Genomic DNA, 23,909 nt, shown 5'->3' with positions numbered 1-23,909 from the left:
TGCAATTACAAATTTAAGTTTCAAACTGGCTAGCTAGCTGCCTCTCCCTCCCGGTGCTCTGCACACCTACCCTGTCCCCTGGCCGAATGGCCTCAGCCTCCCTCACAGCTCGAAGGCTGCTTCCTGTTTCTTCGGCTGGCGTCGAGCCACTGACGCCACCCCTGCCTCCTACATGGAAGGAAGGCCTGCCTGAAGCACCGCAGCTCGAAGGCTGCTTGCTGCCGTTATTGGGCTGCCATCGAGTCACTGACGCCGCCCCTGTCTCCTACATGGAAGGAAGGCCTGCCTGAAGCACCGCAGCTTGAAGGCTGTTTGCTGCCATTGTTGGGCTGCCGTCGAGTCACTGACGCCGCCCCTGTCTCCTACGTGGAATGCCTGCCTGAAGCACCGCAGCTCGAAGGCTGCTGCTGCTTCACACAGGTCGGAATATTCAATATTTTATATTTGCTTTGTTTATAATTTTTTATTCAGGGTGGCTCTATATTTGTATAAGACTGTTGAATGCTTGTAGAATTTAATTACTTCCCTTCCCCCCCACCCTCCCCCCCGACCCCTCATTCCCTACGCCTGATTTGTAACCTACGCTTGATATCTAAAGTGTAGGCAAGGTTTTTCTGAGCATACAAAAATCTACACTTACTCCATTCTAAGTTAGTTTGGAGTAAGTTTTTACGGCCTAAACTTTCAAAACAGACGTAAGTGGCCAGACACACCCCCTTTTGAAAAAAAAATCTGTTCCAAAACGAAACTGTTCTAACTCACTAGAACTGGAACAAACTAAATGCCGAGAATTGCAATTTCTAAGATACTCCATTCAAGCCAGTTGCTCCAAAAAAATAGGAACAACTGAGGCCGAAACTTGACCCCTATGGACCCAAATTTGGCCAGTAGAGATTTCTGGCGCACTCACCAGAGGTGCGCCACTTTTGTACACCGATTAGGGCACCAAAAATCTTCAGGCCGAGTTTGGCCACTCCCCAGCCTCTCCTCGATGGTGGCGCTGAAAACAGTGCCGGGACCTCTGCATATGCATGCTAGAGTGTGCGTGCATGTGCAGTAGCTCCTCGCCCCCAGAATCTCTGCGTGTGCTCTGCAGGCTGTGTGGGAGGGGCCCGAAGCGCACCGCCCCTATCCCTGGCCGAATGGGCTCCCTTATCAGTGGCCTGCTGAAGGTAGGGCTTCTATTTTTTATTTGGTTATTTATTTATTTATTTATTTATTTATTGATTATGTGGTCCATTTTTCATTTTGCTTTCTGGGTTGCACGAGATCTCTTGAGACCCTACTTTAAGTTCACTAAAGAGATTCTGAGCTTTCTCTGAGTTTCAACTGCACATGCATGCAAGTTGAGTTGCAGTCAGTAGGAGGTTGAGGGTATATCACCGGGAGCGGAACTACACAGTGAGAAAGAACTGTTGATAGCTAAATCCAGTAATTGGTGATTACTCCTCACCAATAATGCAGGGCCCGGCGTGTCGGCCGGTGGGGAGCGAAGCGGAGGGGCATCCCCCAGGGTTGAGGCTGTTCGGAGCCAGTGGAGCAGCGAGTGAAAGCTGCACACATGTAACTCACCGACCTCAGGGTCCCGACTCACCGACCTCGGGGTCCTGCCGACTCGCCGACCTCGGGGCCTTGCCAATTCACCGACCTTTTTATTTGTTATTGATTGATTGCTTATTACTTTGGTCTTGGTGCTTTAGGTGCAGGGTTCCTTCTATTTTTTATTTGTTAATTAATTGTTTATTACTTTTTGTGCTTTGTTTAGCGCTTGCTCCTTTAAATGTATTGCTTTGTTTAATGCTTGGTGCTTTAAATTGTACTTACCTGCGCTGATTTCTTAACTCTCCGCAAGGTTTTTCTGTGCGGCCACAAGTAGCCACATACACTGGCCTAAGTTAGTTTGGAGTAAATATTAGCTGTCCAAACTGGCTTAAATGGCCAAAACAGGCGTAGGTGGTTGATAATGCCCCCTTTTGAAAAAAAAACTAAACTAGAAAAAATCCTAACTAACTCACTTACACTGGCACAAATTAAATGTATAGAATTGCGACTTTTAAGATGCTCCAAAAAATATGGAGCAACTCCTGGCCAAATTTGGGCCCTATATCACAGCGCACATCACAGGCCGACATGAACTCTTCCTCCCCAGTTTGTGTTGCTGTCTCTCCCTTCCTCCCTCCCCAGATTGTGCTGCTCTCTCTCCCTACCTTACTTTGTGTTCCTCTTTCTCACTCCCTCCCCAGATTTTGTTGCTTTCTCTCCCTATCTCACTTTGTGTTGCTCTCTCCCACTCCCTCCCCAGATTGTGTTGCTCTCTCACCCTACCTCAGTTTGTGTTGCTCTCTCTCACTCCCTCCCCAGATTGTGTTGCTCTCTCTCCTTACCTCAGTTTGTGTTGCTCTCTCTTTCCTTCCCTTCTCAGTTTGTTTCTCTCCCCCGCCCCCCCCCCAGTTTCTGATGCTCTCTCCCTCCCTCCATCCTTCAGTTTGTGTTGTTCTCTCAGGACACACAGAATTTCCAGGTGCTTTTTGCTGGCCCTGATGCCGCCATCCTCACAACCGGTAAGAAAGTGGCATGTATTGAATAGAAGGGGGGACCAGCAGGGTCAACGCAAATTGGCTGCAAGCCACAACAGCTCAGGTACTGGCATACAAGAACCGTTTCTCCTGAGTCACCAGCAGCAGCGCACAGTGAGAGAGAGCAACACAAACTGAGATAGGGAGAGAGAGCAACACAATTTGGGGAGGGAGTGAGAGAGAGCAATACAAACTGTCCATCCCAGTAGACTCCCGTCAAAGAGAGCTCTAGCCTCATCTGCTCACTTGATAATGTCAAGCTCTACTGAAATAGGCATAATGGCCTTCTTCAATATCAAAATTACCATGATTCTATTGGAGTGCTGCACTTCGCACAGGTTTCTCAATACAAAAAGATATTTTATATGACACATTCTGAAACAACACCATTCACTGTTTTGACTCTCCGCTCTGTAGACTAAGGCCACATCGAATGTAGACTAAGGCCACAACAAATGTACTGCACAATGATTTGGAATTTACATCAGTTAATTGGATTAATGTCTAATAATTACCTCAACTAGCATAAAATATTTATCACAATGTTAAATTAGCATCAGAATTTGTAAAATGGCAATAATACTGCCCAAAGTAGCTTTAATGCCTAGATTGCTATTTTTCACTTAATGTTAACTCAGAACAAAATGACTGATAGTGAAAATGTACAATTTCCCCCTCTTATCCACTTAATTCTCCAGTTCTGGTGTCTATAAAATCCACAATCCAACCTGTGCTGCCACAGGGGAAGATTTTGCAAACTAGATTCTGGAATTGGAAAATTAAACGGAGGCTATCCAGTAAGTTGATGCAAATGGCTCCATTGTTTTTTTGTATTTGCAATTTTATTCTGAATTTCTGAATTTCAACCCCTGCATTAAACAGAAAGGAAAAAAATCCCTGCAAATACCACATGGAAAAAAGAAATCCATAAAGCGCAATGATTCTGGAAGGAGATTTATTTTACTCACCTGTTTAACAATGGTAGCATGCAGGTCACCAGTGAACTCTACAGTCATCTTAGGAAGGTAACTTGGAAGTCTTTCATACAAGTAAACACACAGCATAAGCATCATGATAGGGTTTGGATCTGAGATGTCAGTGGCCTGTTTAATTAACAAAAAGAAAATTAAAAATTAAGATTTTAACATTGTTCGTGATGTGTATGATTTTATATAAATTTGATATGTAATGATCATATTGAAACATTTGGAACAATATAACTATAGAGAAATTCGAGCTATTTTCATCAGAACAGAGAAGCTTTTGGAAGATATTTGGTAGATGGATCAAAGTTATAAAGAGTTTCATTAACATAAATTGTAAAAAAAAATTGTTTCCACTGGTCAATAAGTTGATAACCAAAAACAATAAAAAGGACATCAACAAAAGAACATAGGGAAAAGTTAATGGGCCTGAAATTCCGGCCTGACTAGGTCCGTATGGAGTGTGTAAGGACCCGGCGAGGCTCCGCAAAAGCTAGTTTTCAGCGCGAGATGCACATGCGCTGAAAACCGGCTTTTCCAATCTGTCAAGTTCTGGCTTGACAGATCCAACGCATCTCGGCAGCAAGGACATTCGCACGGGCAAGATTGCGCTATTTGCTCATCTCTTGCCCAGAAAATGTCCTTAAAACTCTTACGCCTGGTAAAAGCAGGCGCATAGCCTACTTTTACCAGCGTAAGAGTTTTAAAACATGTAAAAAACATATAAAAATTAAATTTAAAACCACATTTTTCTGTTAAAAACCCTACCCATTAAAGTACAAAGTTAAACAAAAAATATGAAAAATATATATTTTTTGTAACACATTTATTAACTTTAATTTAAATTAATGTTAAATATATGATGTTTTTTTAAATTTGTGTTTTAGTGTTTGGAGGGGTGTGTTTCTCATTCATAATAATGGGAACTCCTACTTACGGAGTTCCCATTATTATAAATGAGAATACTATACCTTGATTGGCTGTCCAGTGCCATGTGACTCCAGCTTCTCCCTGTGCATCTGCAAGACGTGAACGTGCTCCGATGCGCAGGGAGAGGAGGTCTCCGACTGGGATCGCTGAAGGGCGCAGCAGCAAAAGGTAGCTACGGATCTTTTATACGATTTTCTGGCGAGCGCCCGCGGGAAGCCTAGTACCGGGATTTCAGGCCCATAAAATTTTTTTACACAGGTTGTTACGACATTGAATACTCTACCAGAAACAATGGTGGAAGCAGAATCTAAAATAGCTTTTAGAAAAGAAGTGGATAAAGATTAGAAAAACAAAAAAACTGAAAAGGATGTAGAGAAAGGGCTGAGAAATGGGACTAAACCGATAGCTCTTTCAGGCAGCTAGAACAGGTGTGATGGGCCGAATACCCTCCTTCTATGGTATTCTATGATTCTTCATGAGTTTCCTTATGTTTTTAACCACTATCTTCAAAAAATGTGTCTTCTATCTTTACAGGCAATTATATTATGGCAAAATCTGCTCCATATATTACTTAAAAGAAAATGCTGCTTGTGAAAAAAAATTTAATTTTGACGGATATCATGAAATTATAATCAATTATTAATGTTAACTATTTATGTCAAGAAGCTCCTGATGTATTAGTTCCGAATTTCGATTTCAGTAAAATTGTGCAATAATCATTCAGTTTACCTGTATATCAAAATCAAGGCCAATGGCATAAAATGCATTTAGAAGTACCAGACTATTATGCAGACATTGCTCAGGAGTAGCTGGAGAAGTGTACATATTTTCAAAATGAGTTGGAATCTGTAAAGAAAGGTAATGTTTTGTACTTGTTATTGCATCAATATATATTGCATCAGTATTAAATGATTTCAAGTTAAACTAAAGTTAACTAAATATAATATTGTTTTGTTAAAAAATGATATCCAGAAAGTGTAAAATGGTTATATAGATAGTATCTTGGATCATTCTCCTAATTCCCAACTCTCTATATTTTGAAGCATTTATCCTTTCTTTGAAATCTAGGCAGGCTTCCGATACTATACCCAGGAAATGAATGACAAATCCTGTCTGGTAATTGCTTTTAGCTACTGGAAATATCTTAAACCTTCATAAGATTTCACTGGGGTCTTCAAAGTCAATATAGTATCAAATCAAACCTCATGTTATGTTAAAAACATATCTATATATATTTACAATAGATAAACAAGCACTTAAGAAACAGTCATGTAATATAGTTATATATTTACAGTAGAGAAACTTCTGCCTAAGTAGGCAAAATAGTAAATAGATGTAACTACAGGTTGAACCTCCCTTATCCGGAACCCTCAGGACCTGGCCTGATCTGGATAAGGGATTTTCTGGATGAGGGGTGGTCACGTTAAATTGGATGGTACAGGTACTGTGCAAGGGGATATTGGGGCTGGCTGGCTTGGGGCTGGGAATGCAGCAGAGAGATCATGGGGGGGAGGGGGCACGGTGGATTGCAGGGTCAGGCCAGCAATTGCGGGAGTCGGCAACGAGGAAGGACTTCAATTTGTTCATGTCGGAATTCTGCGCATGCGCCACCCAGTGACCGAGAATGGTTCTGGACGAGGGGTGGTTCTGGATAAGAGAGTTCTGGATAAAGGAGGTTCAACCTGCATGAGGACTAAACTAATCCTTTGCAAATAGCTTTTAAATGCACAGCGTTTCTCCTTTATTTCAGTACATCAAGGTGGCCAGCAGTGACTGGTTGCTTCTCTGAGATTTCAAACTGCCTCTTCCCATGGGATTTTACAAATGTCCCCAATTTAAACAGAAGGGTATTTTTTATGTCCCAGAAAAGAGTTACTGGGACTTCCCAGACTTTAAGTATCTGATCTCTCAAATTCAAAATACAATTATCAGTCAAGTACAGATTGATCCAATTTTTGTTCCAGGGTGCTACTGGGGCACAGCAGAATGGGGTGCAATGTCTTATCGCCACCGCAAAACTCCCGCCGAATTTAGTGGGAGGCGCTGTTCTTGCCGCGCCCAGTCGAAAGCTCAATAGTGCCCTGTTAGCACCCCCCTAAAGTGAGGCGCAAAGTAGCCCGATGTCTCCCCCTTTACTTTTGTTGAAATAGCCATGTCAGCAATATTTTCCACATTTGCCCATATCTAACTTCTGATTACAGTAGATACTTAAGTATTAGCCAAGTTAATCTGCAAGAATAGAATCATCTGTGATATTACCACTTGTGCATTGTCATTGTAATTTCCTCAAGGCAGCTGTAAATGTAACTGCCACAGGTAAAGGAGTAGAGTTCACAGAAACAGTCCCTAGATCTACGGCAAGTGAGACTCACCTGCTGAATCTGAACCTCCTTACTTAATGTTTGGTAGACCAAGATAATTCAGTCTTTGCCTGTGCACTATTTAACTTGGAAATGTGTCTATTCTCACTTTCCTCCTATTATGTCCATGGACAGACTAAATATCATCCTTCTCTTGAGCAAGAACTCAGACATCTATTGTAGATAAAAAATATCTTCCACAATAGTAAGAACTTGAGGCAGAGATTCTTTGTGTAGTTTTTAAAGTCATAATTTATTTTCTTTAAATTCTGAAGTTATCATGAAAGATTTTACTATGGGTGCAATCACTCTCTCAGCAGGGAATTGGTCAATAGCAGTTTGGCTTTGCTATGGTGCTGCAATTACAGGGTAAATACAACCTCAATCTGGTATCCAATCCTTACCTGACACTGAAAAGAAACTGACTAAGACTCCCTTAAAAGTTAGTTTGGGTCATAGGACCTGATTTATACTGGAAGTTTAGTGTTGGTTTTAGTGTAAAGCACTTTTCACTTTATACTGACATTAAACTTTCAGAATGTGAATGTATCCTATGTGGAAAACAATTCCAATTCAGTTTAATATGTGATAGATAATATGCAGTGGTATAAATTAGTACAGCATCACAAATTACAACTAATACTTGATTTTATCTATGGAGAGAATTTATCAACAGATGACCAAATCTGCCCCGTTTTAAAATGGAAACAAACCTGGTATCAAAAAACATTAAATACAGTAGCTTAGAAAACTACCACCTACTAGATCGGGGCAATAAGCAGCCAGGACAGCTGCCAGCACCAAGCCATCCAACAAATCTAAGTCAAAATTAATTATCCAGCGAGTTGATGGTACAGCACCTATTAAAGGAAGAGGGATGAAAGTGATAAAACAGTCAGATAAACATAAAAATAAAGATAAAAGTAAAGTGCTGGATTCAGAACATATAGTCAAACTTTGCTATTAAATGTTCATGAGTACTGGCAAAATGGATTTTCATACTTCAAATCTTAATCTTAAAACAGTTTCCTTTGAGACCAACAGATAAAATTTGCAATTAGAAACCACCCATTGTACCACAGTCAGTTATAATAAGATTCTGTCAAAGTAGTTTTAAACACCTTGGCTTTTTTGTTGCTTTAAAGTTTATGAAAAAATGTTTTTGAATTCATAAGATAGGAAAATCATCTAACCATCGTGTTATGTAAAATGACTGTGTTATGAATGATTAGGAACAGGTCCATTAAAATCAAGCAATAAAATATGATCTAAGATTGTGCTGGTGACATGGATCTGCTGGATGCCATTATGTTCATATAGTAGCAGGAAGCTTTTTATGTTATGCTCTTGAGTGTAAGACTTCCAATTAAGTATTTTTTGAAGCACAGTTATTGAAATAATGTAGGAAGCTCGAGTGAAAGAATTGAAGGATGTGGGATGGGTTGTAAAACTGGAGAAGGTTGCAAAAGTAGGAAACAGTGACGGCATGGAAATATTTGTAAACATGGATAAGGAGTTTGAAACTCAACTTAGTCAAACAGGACAATAAGGGGTTGAACTTTGTGTAGGCACGTTTTCAGCTGAGAATCACCGTTAAATTGGTCAGAGGTCTTCATTATAATTAAATAAGCGGGCTGCCAGCATTAGTCACTTTGTTAATTGGCAGCTTGCCTAATTAAGGCCTTCGATTTCTGGCATTCATGTCATAATTTAAAGGCAGCCTGCACCTCTGAAAAGGGAGGTGCATTTCGTCTGCAGGCAACCTGAACACAGCTAAACAAATGACAGAAGAAGCAGTTACTTCAAGAGCCCCGCACTTTTCCAACACTGCAATGGACCTCCTGTTGGAGGAGGTCGGCAGTGGGCACAGATGCCAGTGGATGTCAGTCCAGAGAGCATCGCCCCACACAACTGGCTCCAATGTAGGAAGATGTGTAATGAGCTTACCAGTGTTGCTAAAGTAAGACTCCTAACTCCGATCCCTGTCCATAACCCTACACTACAAGAAGTCCCAGCACTAACCATCATTTTTTCCCGTGAGAACCAGCACTCTCCTCCATTCATATAGCACACCACTCCACCTTCTTTTGCTCCTAAGTCACCTCTGGACCTCCTGCTCTCCTCACTAGTACTCCCTTCACCTCCACAAATGTCTGCCACCCTTCATAGACCAGCACTACTATGCGACCTTGACGTGCACATCCTCAAACCATCTCACTAACCAATCACTAACACTCTCCCTTCTTTCTTGCAGACAAAGCTGGTGAACAATAGTAGGGGGCACTCGAGGACAGGTGGAGGCAGAGCATTCATTCCGGTCCTCTCCTTACTTGAGCAGCAAGTCACGGAGATCGTGAGGGTGAGTTGAAGTATCACATGTGGCCAGGCTGGAGGACGCATCTTGCAGTGTTCTTAAATATCTTTCACCCTTTCACTGAAATATCACCCTGCTGTTTCCAGCAGCCACCCGTATATATCTGCTTATCCTTCGCACTAAAACCTAATCCTTGTCCCTCTCTTCCCTTTAGAGTGCCTGGAGGATAAGGAGCTGACAGAAAGCATCACAAAAGATGGCACTGCATCATTTGATCTTACTTTAGCAAGTACCAGTTCATAGACAGGCACTATATGTACGTTAGAGAATAGTCTAGAGGGATCCATGCTGAGACTCACCGAGCACTAGTATGCAGGAAAGTAGGTTGGGTCGGTCCAGGAAGCAGCTAGCCAGAGAGAGAGCTCGCATCCTAGCCCTGCTGCAAAGGGCAGAGATGAAGATCTTAAAGGCACAGCCTATAAGCAAAGACTGATCACGATACACCAGGAACTTTTAAGTATACTGAGCAACCTGCCAGAAAAATTGCAGACAATGGAACAGAGCATGGAGCACTCCAGCTCTAGCTTGTTTGGGGTAACCATGCAGTCAACCATAGTGTGAGCGGTCAGCTCTAAATACTGCAGTGGGGCCCACAATGATGAAGCCTTGATTAGGCCTCAATTAGAATATTGTATCTGCTTTATGCCTCTTTGGAAGCTTTGGAAAGGGTGTAGTGGAGGACCACATGATCGATTCCCATGTTTAAACCAATTTAGTTACCAAGATAGGTTCAAAGAGCTGGGACTCTACACTTTAGAAAAGCGCAGACTGAGGTGATTTGATTGAGGTTTATTAGACGTTGAAGAGAATATATTGTGTTTGTGTAGACAGTTTGTTTCAATTAAATAGGTTAGAGAGGTTACAATTTAAAGTTGTGTAAGGTCAGAACTAGTTTAGATGTTGGCGGTGGTTCTTTGTCCAGAGAATAGTAGAACTGTGGAATAGGCTGCCAGCTCATGCAGTGAACGCTGATTTGCTGAATTCCTAACAGGTGAGAGCTGGTTCTGTTTCTGGCTGGGGTGGATATCACCTTGTACAAAAGATAGGTACTGTATAACATTAATCAGCGCCAGAGTGGTCTCTTGGACTAGTTTTGATCGCCTCAGAAGGTCAGAGAGGAATTTTTCCATTTTTTCCCCAATTTGCCTAGCTTTTTATCTATTTTTTTGCCTCGTCTAGGAGAGTACATGGTTTTGGGGTTTGGTTGGGATTGTATTTATTGTGATGCACAAGGCATTACAGTTGTGTGGGACGATTGGATGGATATAATGGGTCTTTTCCTGTCTGTCATTATTCGTGTATTCATATGTGACAGCTCTGACAGTTTTGCTGGGAGCTCAGACTCCTGCCATCGTGATTCTGGAGTCTAGTATTTCCTCTGCCTACAGGAGCAGGAACAGGTCAGTATGATTTTCCAAATTATTTTATGGGATGATACTGTCCCGTTTCTGCCCAGTGAAAATCTGCCCTAAAGTTTGGTGGGGTGCATGTGATCGTTCCCGTCTTACACTATATAAAGTCAATTCCAAGGTGTTTGCCTTTGATTGAAAATATAACATCACAAAGGTATCAGAGAATCAATCTCTTTCTTATAAAGTGAAAGATTTTCTAGACATAAGAATGGGTTGTAGCCCTGAAACTCTCCAACTTATGTCACTGAGGAGCCACAACATCAAGTAGAAGCTCTGGGAGATAGCTTGATTTATCAATCAATCATAGACATTTGGCCTGTGAGACAAAGCAGAAAGGTTTATTAGGCCCTTCTGATGAATTTTCTTCAGGATATTTAATTAAGGGAGATAGGAAACTGGTGAATATTATATATATCTTCAGTGCACCTTGACACAAAGTTCTGGATCCTGTTTTCCTATTTGCTTAATAACCATCTTGTTTTTTCCGAATGAGGACAACTAAGCCTAAATCTAGCCCTGGAAAAAATGCTGCGCCAAATAGTAGAGTGACCAAATATTCTATCTTGAAAAAGATGCATTAACCACAAGGTTCAGGGATAATCAATAATGATGTAATCTGTTCCCTATTGTATCAACAAGGGATTTATTCTGTTAAAACAGAATTCACATATAGCTGCTCCTATAAGAAACAATCTTCAAGTACATAAGTCTTATGATCAGGCTGGTCAAAGGAATGGGGAAAGTCATCACGACCATCAATCCCAAGGCCCATAGGTTCTCATTTTAACTGTGTTGCCTGTTTCAAAAAACTGAAGAAAGTCTTATTGTATTAGGTTAATTTATCTGTGCAGATAATTATTTTAATTTGCACTCTATATAGTTTGCCTTAAGATTCCAAATACCACCTAAGTAAAAAAATACTTCAAAAATGTTACATTTACCTTTCAGGCAACATTCCCACACTGCACTTCTCATGGTTTCATAGTGAAAATTGAGCCACGTCAGCAGGACACGCTCACCCGTGGAATATATATTGCTGGAAAGGGGCTCAGCATTTATTCTTGGGACATTTTCCAAGCATTTTTGATTGCCAAAAATACTGTTGATATCCTTCATTGTCAATCGAGAAAGAACCAAAACCTAAACAATACAAGTCAACTTTAGTTATTATTATATCATTAATTTGTCACCAAAAATATACACTATATTAAATAAAATCATGAATTAAACATCCAGCAGTAGCTTTACAGACTATCCTTTTAAATCTGTTAACTGACATTTCAACCCAGCCCAAAATACCAGGATGAAAGATCCACTCTCTTACTTACATCAGAAATCGGGTGGGTGACCAATTAAAATCAGGGTAATGACACCTCCTCCAATCCTGTTACCTTCCCGTAAAATGTTACTTTTACCTGCGGTTTTTAGTAGGTGCGAGCAACACCACCCAGAAGGCAGCAGTGTCATGCTTTAAATGTGCAGATGACGTAATTGCAGCCCAACTGTAATTTTTACCCATGGCTTGAATCCACCAGGCCAATCTGACAGGAAATAAATCTGGAGCCATAAGAGGCCAATAAAAGTGAGAACATTTATTTTGGTTTCCTTGTGGAAGCATTCCTTTGTGTCCCCAATGACAGTCTCCTGCTGACCAGATCCCACTCTCAACCACCAGCCAGCTTCCCATTAGGTTCAGGCAGTAGACTGACAGCCACCATGTAGATGAGGCTGGAAAGATAAAATATTCTGGGCCTCATGCTGTGGGTTCAGATGGTTTGCTGCCCAGCTCGGCCCCTCCACCTCTTTATGGCAGATAAAATATAGGCTTATATTTCAGGGTTCTTTTACATAGAAACATAGAAAATAGGTGCAGGAGTAGTCCATTCGGCCCTTCAAGCTTGCACCGCCATTCAATAATGGCTGATCATTCACCTCAGTACCCCTTTCCTGCTTTCTCTCCGTACTCCTTGATCCTTTTAGCCCTTTGAGAGTGATGTGTGCCAGAGCACTGGAGAATAGCTAATATGGTACCCATTTTCAAATAGGAAGACAGGCCATAGTTTAACATCTGTGTCAGGGAAAAATGTTGAATCTCTAATTAAAGATGAAATTATTAAATATCAAACTGAAGAAAAAATAGTTTAAAGTCCATATTGTCTCGCACCTTCCCAATTCCCAAAGCTTTCATGTTGAGATCTCTTCCGTTCACTCCTTCTCAGGCTGTGTACTGAGTAATTACGCATCCATGATGACTTTAATCTCCATCTTAATTCTCTTTGCTCCCTCTCCTATGATTTGTCTACCCTCCTGCCTTACCGTCATCATTCACATCAACTTCCACATCAACACCCAAGTCCACTCCACAGCCTTGATCTAGCAATCCCGTGTGGGTTCACCGCATCCAAGATCTCAATCTCTGATATGGCCATCTGCAACTACTTCCTAGTTTCCATAACCATCCATATCTCCCTACCTACTTCTAGTTTAACCATCTACCCTTCAACCTTTGTAAAGAAAAAACTGCACCCAGCAATCTCATCAATTCAGCCCCTAACATCCAACTCCCCCTCATTTAGGCCTGAATCCATGATGACTCCAATGCTGCTAAAAACCTTGCTCATTTCTATAAGGTTTTCAACACTTGCATTTTTATTTTATTTGAATTAAGCGCACCACATTACAAATATTTTAAGTGTTTTACATGCATTGTGTGTGTTGATTAAAGTATTTCATATAGCACATCACACATTAAATCTGTTTTGGTATACAGAATGTATCTGCAACAGACAGAAAAAATATCAAGTATTACACTTTTCGCATTGGCTCAAATAAGCTAGTCCAGCATACAGATTAATTGAAATATTGATTGCTAAGTGGATCGGTAGTTATTATTTAAGCTGTCACTGGCATTATATTGCACCTATGAGGTTCTTCCTTGTCTCCTATGACCAGAACCTTGAACAAGCGGCCATTTATCTTTGTTCAAATCTGGTTGGCTGACTGACTGCATCACAATGTCCAAGCTGAACATTAAAGCATCTCAAACATCTCCTTCCTGTTTTAGCCACATCATTCACCCACAATGATACAAAACACATCCCAAATACCTTTAGCTCAGATTAATATTTCTCTCACTCTTTCTCTCTCTTTCACACACACAGATATAGGAAAATCAAACATTCCAATTACTATCATCAAAGCACAGGTAATAATTAGAGCTTTCAGAATTCATTTTTGTTTGCATAAAGACTTCAAATCAAGATACAAAAAGACAGTCTTGCTCTGCCCCCCTTGCTCTACACTCACATATTTCACTAATTAGAATATTAGTATGTTCTCTCAATATAACAGGTGATAATCAGGTAGTAGTTAGAGGCAGTTTGCTTCAAATACTTTATTTTGAAAAATAAACTCAAATTAAGATGAGGAAAGATACTCACTTTCTCAATTTAAAGTGTTTCCTAAAGTTTATAAAACAGTAAACAAAATCTACAACAGGTATGTATTCAGCATTTTGATTGTTTTTGTTTACATTCATACATAGTCTATCTTTAAAAACATAGCCTTTCTAGTTACAACAATTTCATATAAATTTTATCTGAATACAGATTTTTAAAGTTTGTCCTCTACCTTTCGATGAATAATTTTGAAAATACAACTGAACATAAACTACGAGATGCTAAAGGACAATATTCCAGTTGTTCAACGATTGGATGGTACTGACACATCCAGATAAATTGAGTTCAGTGCATGTGCTCAGACTACCACCTGAGTTCAGCTAACAATGTGAGCTCGAGTCAAAAATATCAAGTACAAATATCAATATCAAACCTAGGATTTATGGAAAGTCTGAGGCCTTTAAGTAATGTCTTTAATGAAGGCATTAAAAGACACAAAATAATTCAATGAATAGATTTAACGATAGTACTGTGCTAACAGATAATTCTTTTATTTTAAAAATTGTTTAAACCTTTATTTTGGACATTAGAAAGTTAAAAATAATAATTAAATTGTGTGTGCATAAACAATTTATAATTCTTTATACATTTTACCTTGTAAATCTGCAGCAGCATATCAGTCCATGAATGTTTGCTTATAGACTCAAACACGTCATCATCCAAGTCAAAAATTTCAGCACATTCTGTGCTCTGTGCACAACTCTAAAAAGGCAAAATGTAATTTTGGTACATTGCTATCTATTTAGTGCATTTTAAGCTATCGACATGATTGCAAGTATGACTGGCCTGCATTCCCAGCATTCCACAGGTAAAATAACTAAGGGACACCCCGAATGGCTAAGCCTTTTACATAATGTTGCAAAGACAGCTACTGATACTCAGTATCATTAAGTTACTTGCACTAAAAAAAAGTTTGGAATGGCATTACAAATATGATTCTTCCCATTTGTAGCATGTCGAATGGTATATGGAGGATATGAATAAAAGAGAAGCATGTTTGTTCACAAAAATACTGTTTATATATCTATCCTTAATCCATGCAACAGAAATCACCCAAAAGGGACGCATCTTATCTGTAAGTGAATAGTCGAGAATAATGGGCTCAATTTTCCCCAGTGATTTGCGCCATTTTTTTGGAGTAGGCTGTTTTTTCTTGGCATATTGAGTTAAATTTTTGGCATTTTTTTTTCAAACTTTCCCTCTGTGATCTGCGCTGGTGCAATGGACTGAGTTGTGATTTTTCTAGGCCAGTTTTTTTTCACCTCAAAGCAGGCGTTCTCTCATGTCTGCGCTGGTTTTTTCAATTGTTCGCGAGCGCCACATGACAGCGGAGAGATGGTACAGTTGTCCAGGAGGACTGCAGACATTGGTGACCAGTTCATCGAAGCATTGGGGGGCATATCCCGACAGCTGGCCACCATGACCGAGTACATTCCGTGGATGGCAGAGGCCCAGGATGCAATAGCCAGGAACACTGCTGCTACAAACTTCCCAATGGCTCCCGAGTGCGGCAATCCATCCCTAGGTTCCGCACCACCACTGCGAGTGACAGATGAGAGCAAGGACCAAGATCCTGTTTCTGCATCAGAGAATGTTGCCTCCTCGGCACCCCCCGCTCCCATACCCGTGCAACCACCGCATCTGCCTTCATCCCCCCCCCCAATGAGGCACCGCCTGAGGAGCTCCTTGGCCAGGCACCGTGGAGCGAGGAGGGGAAGGGGTAAAGGTGGGGAGAAGAATGGGAGGGGGGAAGGAAAGTGAGGTGCATGTCTGCAGGTGATGGCTGTGTCATATCTCCATCTGGGTGTATGCAATTTGGTGCAATGTATGGGGGCTGGGGACCACCCTCCTGCTTTGCCTTTGTATTCTGTGTTGCTGGACATGTTGAACATTTGATTGATATCAATGGTGGAAAAAGTGTGGTGTGGGCGGGGGTTGGGTGTTATTGCCTGTGATACTTATGATTTCAGATCAATGTTGGTGTAAAATTTTTGTCATTGAGCATAATCTTGTTGCGCATTGTCTCAGATAAGCTGCACCGTTACACGCTGGTGATTCCTTAACATGAAAGGGTTAAATACAACTTAACATCAATCAACGTAAAGTTTAACTGGCACCAAGGTGATGAGCATCATTGATGTCTGAGCTGCACACACACAGCAGTGTGTCAGTGTTGTCACTCACATCAACGCTCTTTCAGGCAAATCGTTTAAATATCAGCTCCTCACGTAAGAGTCTTGCAGCTATGTAGCCACCATGGGCCCTTTCCTGCGGTCTGAAAGGGGCCGTGGGTATTGTTGCATAGCCAGCCTGATTGTCTGGCCCTAGGTCAGCATCCAGCCCCTCGCCGTCCTCTTCCTCTCTCTCCTGAGGTGGAGCATCAGTGCCTTCTGACAATTCTTGGCCCCTCCTGATAGTCAGGTTGTGCAGCATGGAGCATACGACCACGAATTTAGCTACTTGCTCAGGGTTGTATTGTAGCTCCCCTCCTGAGTGGTCAAGACATCTGAAGCGCTGCTTAAGCACAGTTATTGTTTGGTGGCCCCATTACATTGAAAGTATAATAGCGATTGATCAGAAGCAATGATTTCCTCACTAAAATACACCTGGAGTAAACCGCCAAGAGTCAAGAGTCTGAAAATATGTCTGTTGAGATGTTCACTTCACCTGAGAAGAACTCCAGAGTCAATGCAAACTCCCCCAAAGTTGAGGCAGCCTTTTGAATGAAGCGACCTGCAATTTTAAAAATGTCAGCCACACCGCCGGTGTTCGTTCAGAACAGTTCCACTTTTTTGGGGCGGTTTTTTGGGCGAGCGATATTGTGGGCGATATGTGTGCGAGGTGGTGAAAGTGATGGTGGGCGATCTCCTGGGCGTTAGTTTCGACAAATATGCTCTTTACGACAAAAAAAAAATGGTCGGGCGGTATTATTGTATCTCACCGTTAATTCCGTGCAGAAAGTAACGCTGGGCATTGATTTTGCCCATTCTAATGATTCCGCCCCAAAAAAGTGGGCGGGCAGTAATATTTTTTCCCAGCGTTAAGCACATGGGGAAAGTAATGCTCGGCGATAAGTTTTCTAAAAATGCTCGTCAATTTCCATTGTGGGCCAAAATGGGCGGTATATGGGCGTTATATGTCATTTCAGCGGTAAGTGGGCGTTAAGCATGCACAAAAAGTGGAGGTTCTAGCCCCATAATTGGTAGAAATGAAACCTAGGGGCTGAAATTGCCCCCTTTCCGAAACGGGGCGCACGCAGCCCATTTTTATGGTTTTTACTGCCGTGGTGGTTGAGGTTGCCTCTTGAGCGAAATTCCGCTCTTTGTTTTTTTTCACTCGGATCCGGAAGTCGCACTTAATGGAAATGGATATGCGGCGGTGACAACACTTAGAGGGGCGGAAGTTAGGGGGGCTGCGGAGTGGCCGCCAAGATGAAGTCACCATGGCGCTGCGTCACCATAGCTCTCCTTTTCAGTTAAGAGGGAGAGCCTGCACGATCTTTAAACTTTGGTCCACTAGGCCACCAGGGAGAGTTTCGGCCGGGCCAGCAGCCTGGCACCCAAGAGGGTTGCCAGACTGCATGTTGGCGGCCCGGCTGAACCAAGGGGCATAATTGTCAGGACGACATGGCAGTCGGCCGACAAAAAAAAACATGGCGGCAGTGGCAGTAGGGAGCGGGTCACCACCTGGATAACACAGAAACGGAATTTTGATAATGGTGGCCATTACATGAAAAGTCGGCGGCTATTGCACTCCGCAGCGTGGCCACCATTTTCCAATGTTAAGAGGCCTTAAGGAAAGGTGCAATTTCGGCCCCCTAGAGTTTCAGCAAATAAACTTATTTTTATAATTCTGTGAAACAGTGATGGTTGCATTAAACGTCCATGGAAGTTATGACTTGGAGTGAGTGATCAAGATCCTGGGCAGCTGAATGTACAGATTAGAGCTAGTGTGCACCAAGATCCAGTGAGGTCGAAGTCAAGCGTGTTTTTTCTGCAAAGTTCAGGATTATTGGAGATATGTGTAAATTTCTGTTAAGCGTAGTTGGATGGGTATACGCAGTGCACCACTAAAAAACTTACTTTGGACTGTTAACAAAAATTACTGGTGGGAGTATTATCAGAGTTGATTTACTTCAAGACATGGTGAACTGTGATATTTGGTATACTAGTTAAAGTTAATACCACTCAACAATATAAAGGTACACTGTAGCATGATTTTTCAAAAGATATAACACTATGGGGAAATTGTTATCTTTTCTTAGCACTAGACAACAACAAGAATTAAGAGTACATGCATAAGCATAAATATAGTCATCAAAATGCCTATGGTAAGACTTACAAGTTAATAAAAAAACATTCCAAAATTGAGTAGAATGCAACTACCCATAAATCTAAGATACGTATGCCAGACAAGAAAGATTCCTACCTGTAACTGGTTCCATTGTTTAAATTCTGTCGGGTCAAATAAGAATGCTGGTTTCACGTGAGCAAGGCAAGCTCCTTGTGCTCTGTAATAGTACATAATTAAAACATAGAAAAAAACATTATGGGGGAGAAATTCACAATCACCCCGTTTGGGGCATTAATTTTTTTAAGTTTGAAAAATTAGCGCCGATTTCAAACTTTAAACAAATTCACCGTTTGCGCTTCAAGGTGGAAGTGGAGCGCTAAATCAAGTGCTCTATTCGTTCTTGGAGTGTTATCGGAAGCAGGTGGAGTGGAAGCCTCAGTAACACTGCACACTGGACAGTGCAGCATTGCTGCGTTCAAAGGGCCCTTCCCTCCCTTAAATAGAAGGTCCATAGCTGCAGGTTCTGCAATATGAAGGGAACTTACCTGGACCACCAAGAGAGGGGCGAACCTGCGCGATCAGACCCGCACTCAAGCAAAGTGCCGGGTTGAACGATCGCAGACAGGAACCCATGAAAAAAATAACAGCAAGAAAGGTTCCTTTTTTTTACTTACCTCGGTCACCTCGCCTTTAATCATCACCTCCGTAGTGGCCGGCTGCCCGGTCCATGCCTCCTGCAGCTGTCGGTGCTTTTGCCCGGCGCTACTGCAGGGAGCGGAAGTGAATTTCGGGTCCGGGGCACTACCGGGGCGATGCGCACGCCGATGACATCGCAATGCATTCAATTTCTCCTCCTTTGTTCATTGTACCCAGAGACTGAAGGTTACTTGTGTATTCTGTTTTATAGTACCTTCTGGGCAAATACCATAGTATTTTTGGACAGCTTTATTACAATTATAAAACAGGAACGTTATAAGATAATAGATTTTCATATTCAATAGTTGGAAAATGTAGCCTCCTGCAGCTGTAAGGTTTGAGTTGAAGCACGCTATTGGGTAAAGTCTAATTCTTCCTGTGGTAAAGACAGTTCTGCCTGGGTGCCAAAAAAATAAACTAAAAGGGTTATTCTCTTGAAGCTGACCTTGAGAAAAACTAATTTAAGCAAAGTAAAATGGGATTGGATTTCATCTCCAAAGATGCGGAAATCATCAATTTTGGAATAACGGTTTGTCAGAATCCATGTCTAAAGTAATTAAGGTAATTATTGCAACTGAGAAAAATCAAAAGTGCAGAAGTAATGATTTGAAGCCAAGCTTAAGTTTTAAAGCCTGTAGGTTTTTTTTCATTTGTTCATGGGATCAGAATAATGTTGGAATCGCCTCACATTTTATACTTCTTGTTGCCCTGAGGAAGTGGTGATGCTTTGTCTTCTTGAACCGCCAACATCCTCGTGGTGATGATGCTCCCACGGTAGTGTTTGGGTAGGGAAACGCCAGATTTTGCCTCAGCGACAATGAAGGAAGAGGGATAATTGGAGGTCATGGTGTTTCCATGATTTTGCAGCTGGTGGTAGAGGCCATGGGAGTTAATCATGCTGTTGAAGCAAGTTGTTTCTTTACATCCTGTAGATAGTGCCACAGTGTACCGATGGTGAAGGTGGTGGATATAGAGTCCATTGGGAGGGGTGCCAATCAAGTGTACTACTTTGACCTTGATGGTGTTGAGCTTTTGAATGTGGTAACTGCATCTTTCCAAGAACTGATACACCTGACCTGAGTCTTGTTGATGGTAGACAGTTTTTAAGGGGTTAGGATGCGAGTCACTCATCGAAGAGTACCCATCCTCTGCCCTACTTTTGAAGTCACAGTATTGATATGGCTGTTCCAGTTAAGATTCTGATGAAGGGTGACCCCCAAGAAGTTGATGCTGAGATATCCGGTAATGGTGATGCAATTGAAGATCAGGAGGATGTGATTAGATTTTTTCTTGCTGGAGATGGTCATTAGCTAGCACTTATGTGGCGTGAATGTTACCTGCCACATGTCAGCCCAAGCTTGAGTATTGCCCAAGTTCTGTTTCATTACCAAAGGAGCTGTGAATGGAGCTGAACACTATGGAAATGTTAGAAAACAGTCCCACTCCTGACCTTATGATGGAGCACTGTCACTGATGAAACAGCTGAAGCTGGCTGGGGTGAGGATTTTCCCTTGAAGAGATTATAGTGGGAAGGAAAGACTGAGTGGGATAAGGAGATCCACAAATTACAGTCTTGGAAAAGAATGAGTTAGACAGGGAACCAGTACAATGAGTCTCAAATTCAAATCTTTGATGGTGTTTAGGAGGAAGAAAATAATGTAAAATAGTGAATTTGGAGCTAGAAAGAAATGAGAGAAAGGTACAGTGGAGCATTGATCAAAGTGGTAGTGATAAAATAGGGAGAAACTAGAAATGTTGCAAGAGGGCTGAAAATTAGAGGTGATAGAAGGATCACCTTCCGTGGACCTTCTCCAGGAGTGAAAGACAGGTGCTAGAAGACACTCCCAGATATGGGAGGTATATTCAAATCTTGAATGGACTTGGGCTTTAAGAGTTGTTCAGGGGAGATTAGGTTTTTTGCATGCAAGAAGAAACCAACCTTTTTGGAAGTAATTTTAGCAATAATAATATAAGAAATAGGAGCAGGAGTAGGCCATTTGGCCCCTTGAGCCTGATCCGCCTTTCAATAAGATCATGGCTGATCTGATCCTGGCCTCAACTCCACTTCCCCACCCGCTCCCCATAACCCTTGACTCTCTTATAATTCAAAAATCTGTGATATGGGTGCCCACTTAAGGGCAGAGGAAATAAAGGCAAAAATGCTAATAAATGAAAAGGAACATGTATGCAGCTATCAAAGGTATTGGCTGTTGGTTAGTATTCCAAGAGACATTAAGAAACTATCAAAAGAATTGAAAGAAACAGCATTTTCATTGTCACTTCAAGAGATCAAAATTCAGCCATTGTACGATGAGAGTGCTGAGAGTGCACTGGAGTGTGTGATCGAAAGGAAGTTGATGAATATGAAGTTAAATTATCAGTAAAATAATACATATAGTTGAATGGTGGATAGATAGATTGGATGATGAATAGAGGTGGTCATAGATATGAAGAATGACAGACTAGGAAAGAGGAAAAAGATCTGGAAAAAGGTTGAGTTAACCGAAAAGAGTCATAAGCATGAGCTTTCAACTGCACCACAGATACAGTGATTTACAAGAAAACTGGATGGCCACAAGCAAAGTTTTGGTGGCAGGTCATGTAATGCCAATTTGTTTAGAAGCACACAATTCCAGACTCTGTAATGACGCGTCCAAAACTGAAGTCAGTACTTTAACTGTGGCCTATAACCAATGCCTTGTACAAATCTATCATCATGTATTTACTATTGTACTCTATGCCCCTATTTATGAAGCCCAAAATATTCTTAACCTATTTATGGATTTAACTACCTGCACTTGCATTTTCAGGGAAATATGTATTTGGTTTTTTCTGTTCATCCACACCCTGCAACGATTTTCTACTGAGTGTATCCCTATTCCCAAGTCCAAATCATCAATATATACCAGAACCAAATCATCATCATCATCGGCAGTCCCTCGGAATTGAGGAAGACTTGCTTCCACTCTTAGCATGAGTTCTTAGGTGACGGTACAGTCCAATACGAGAACCACAGTCTCTATCACAGATGGGACAGACAGTGGTTGAAGGGAAGGGTGGTTGGGGAGCCTGGTTTGCCGCACGCTCCTTCCGCTGCCTGCGCTTGATTTCTGCATGCTCTCAGCGACGATACTCGAGGAGCTCAGCGCCCTCCCGGATGCACTTCCTCCCCTTAGGGCAGTCTTTGGCCAGGGACTCCCAGGTATCAGTGGGGATGTCGCATTTTATCAGGGAGGCTTTGAGGGTGTCCTTATAACATTTCATCTGCCCACTTTTGGCTCGTTTGCCGTGGACGAGTTCTGAGTAGAGCGCTTGCTTTGGGAGTCTCGTGTCTGGCATGCGAACTATGTGGCCTGCCCAGTGGAACTGATCAAGTGTGGTCAATGCTTCAATTCTGGGGATGTTGACCTGGAGAGGACGCTAATGTTGGTGCATCTGTCCTCCCAGGGGATTTGTAGGATCTTGCGGAGACATCGTTGGTGGTATTTCTCCGGCGACTTGAGGTGTCTACTGTACATGTTCCATGTCTCTGAGCTATACAGGAGGGCGGGTATCACTACGGCCCTGTAGACCATGAGCTTGGTGACATTTTTGAGGGACTGGTCTTCAAACACTCTTTTCCTCAGGTGGCCGAAAGCAGCACTGGCGCACTGGAGGCAGTGTTGGATCTCGTCGTCAATGCCTGCTCTTGTTGTTAGGAGGCTCCCGAGATAAGGGAAGTGGTCCACGTTGTCCAGGGCTGCGCCGTGGATCTTGATGTCTGGGGGGCAGTGTTGTGCGGCGAGGACAGGCTGGTGGAGGACCTTTGTCTTGATGTTTAGCGTAAGGCCCATGCTTTCATACACCTCGGTAAATACGTCGACTATGTCCTGGAGTTCAGCCTCTGTGTTTGCACAGATGCAGGCATTGTCCACGTACTGTAGCTCGACGACAGAGGTTGGTGTGGTCTTGGACCTGGCCTGGAGACGGCAAAGGTTGAACAGCTTCCCACTGGTTCTGTAGTTTAGTTCCACTCCAGCGGGGAGCTTGTTAACTGTGAGGTGGAGCATGGCAGCGAGGAAGATTAAGAGGGTTGGGGCGATGATGCCAAAAAATGCAGGGAATAGTGCCAGCCCATATACATGGCCTTCTTCGACCTTACAAAGCAAAGGCCTTTGACACTGTCAACCGCGAGGGTCTATGGAGCGTCCTCCTCCGTTTTGGATGCCCCCAAAAGTACGTCACCTGCTCCACGACGACATGCAGGCCGTGATCCTTACCAATGGATCCATCACAGACCCAATCCACATCCACCAGAAACAAAAGTATATTCATCACTGACCACTGGTGTTCATCACTTACAAACTTTCTCTAATCTGAGAAACATCCATTTACTCTAACCCTTTGTTTCCTGTTCATCAAACAACTTTCCATCCATGCTGCTACAAGTACCTCTTAATTTTTTAACATTCATATGTGACAGCTTATGAAATGCCTTTCAAAAATTCATATATATTACATGTAGTGCAGTCTTTTGATCTATATTATTGGTCACAACATGAAAATAATTCTAATAAATTTGGCAAACACAACGGGCCTTAAACAAATCCATGCTTTTCTAAATTCTCACTAATTTTATTGCAAATTGTGATTTATAAAGAGCCGATTTTAACCTAGGTAGTAAAATGAGCCCGTGTAATTTACCAGCATCGATCCTACTGCCGTGCCATGGGTTACAATCTTAACCTGCTCTTCTGAACAGGCGAGGGACTTCTACAAGAAGGCAAAATGGTTCTTCTTTAAATATGTAGATTAGGCTCCGATGACGTCAGTGGGGCCCAATTGCAA

General features: G+C 42.0%; 1 protein-coding gene across 5 annotated transcripts in view; it reads right to left on the bottom strand.

The window, feature by feature from the left end:
• LOC139276009 (cilia- and flagella-associated protein 47-like) overlaps positions 1 to 23,909 on the bottom strand; it is a 1,107,008-nt gene that overhangs the window by 661,467 nt on the left and 421,632 nt on the right. For all 5 annotated transcript variants that reach the window (XM_070893331.1, XM_070893333.1, XM_070893335.1 and 2 more), the window contains 6 exons: positions 18,522 to 18,603; positions 14,688 to 14,795; positions 11,577 to 11,775; positions 7,612 to 7,709; positions 5,219 to 5,335; positions 3,545 to 3,679 (listed from right to left, as the gene is read on the bottom strand). In XM_070893331.1, the coding sequence (XP_070749432.1) occupies positions 3,545 to 3,679; positions 5,219 to 5,335; positions 7,612 to 7,709; positions 11,577 to 11,775; positions 14,688 to 14,795; positions 18,522 to 18,603 (739 nt within the window). The remainder of the gene's footprint in view (positions 1 to 3,544; positions 3,680 to 5,218; positions 5,336 to 7,611; positions 7,710 to 11,576; positions 11,776 to 14,687; positions 14,796 to 18,521; positions 18,604 to 23,909) is intronic.

The sequence above is a fragment of the Pristiophorus japonicus genome, chromosome 11 (genome assembly GCF_044704955.1).
Source record: "Pristiophorus japonicus isolate sPriJap1 chromosome 11, sPriJap1.hap1, whole genome shotgun sequence".
In the NCBI taxonomy this organism is placed as follows: Eukaryota; Metazoa; Chordata; class Chondrichthyes; family Pristiophoridae; genus Pristiophorus; species Pristiophorus japonicus.
Note: the sequence above shows the minus strand (reverse complement) of the source record. Positions and strands in the feature narration are given on the sequence as shown.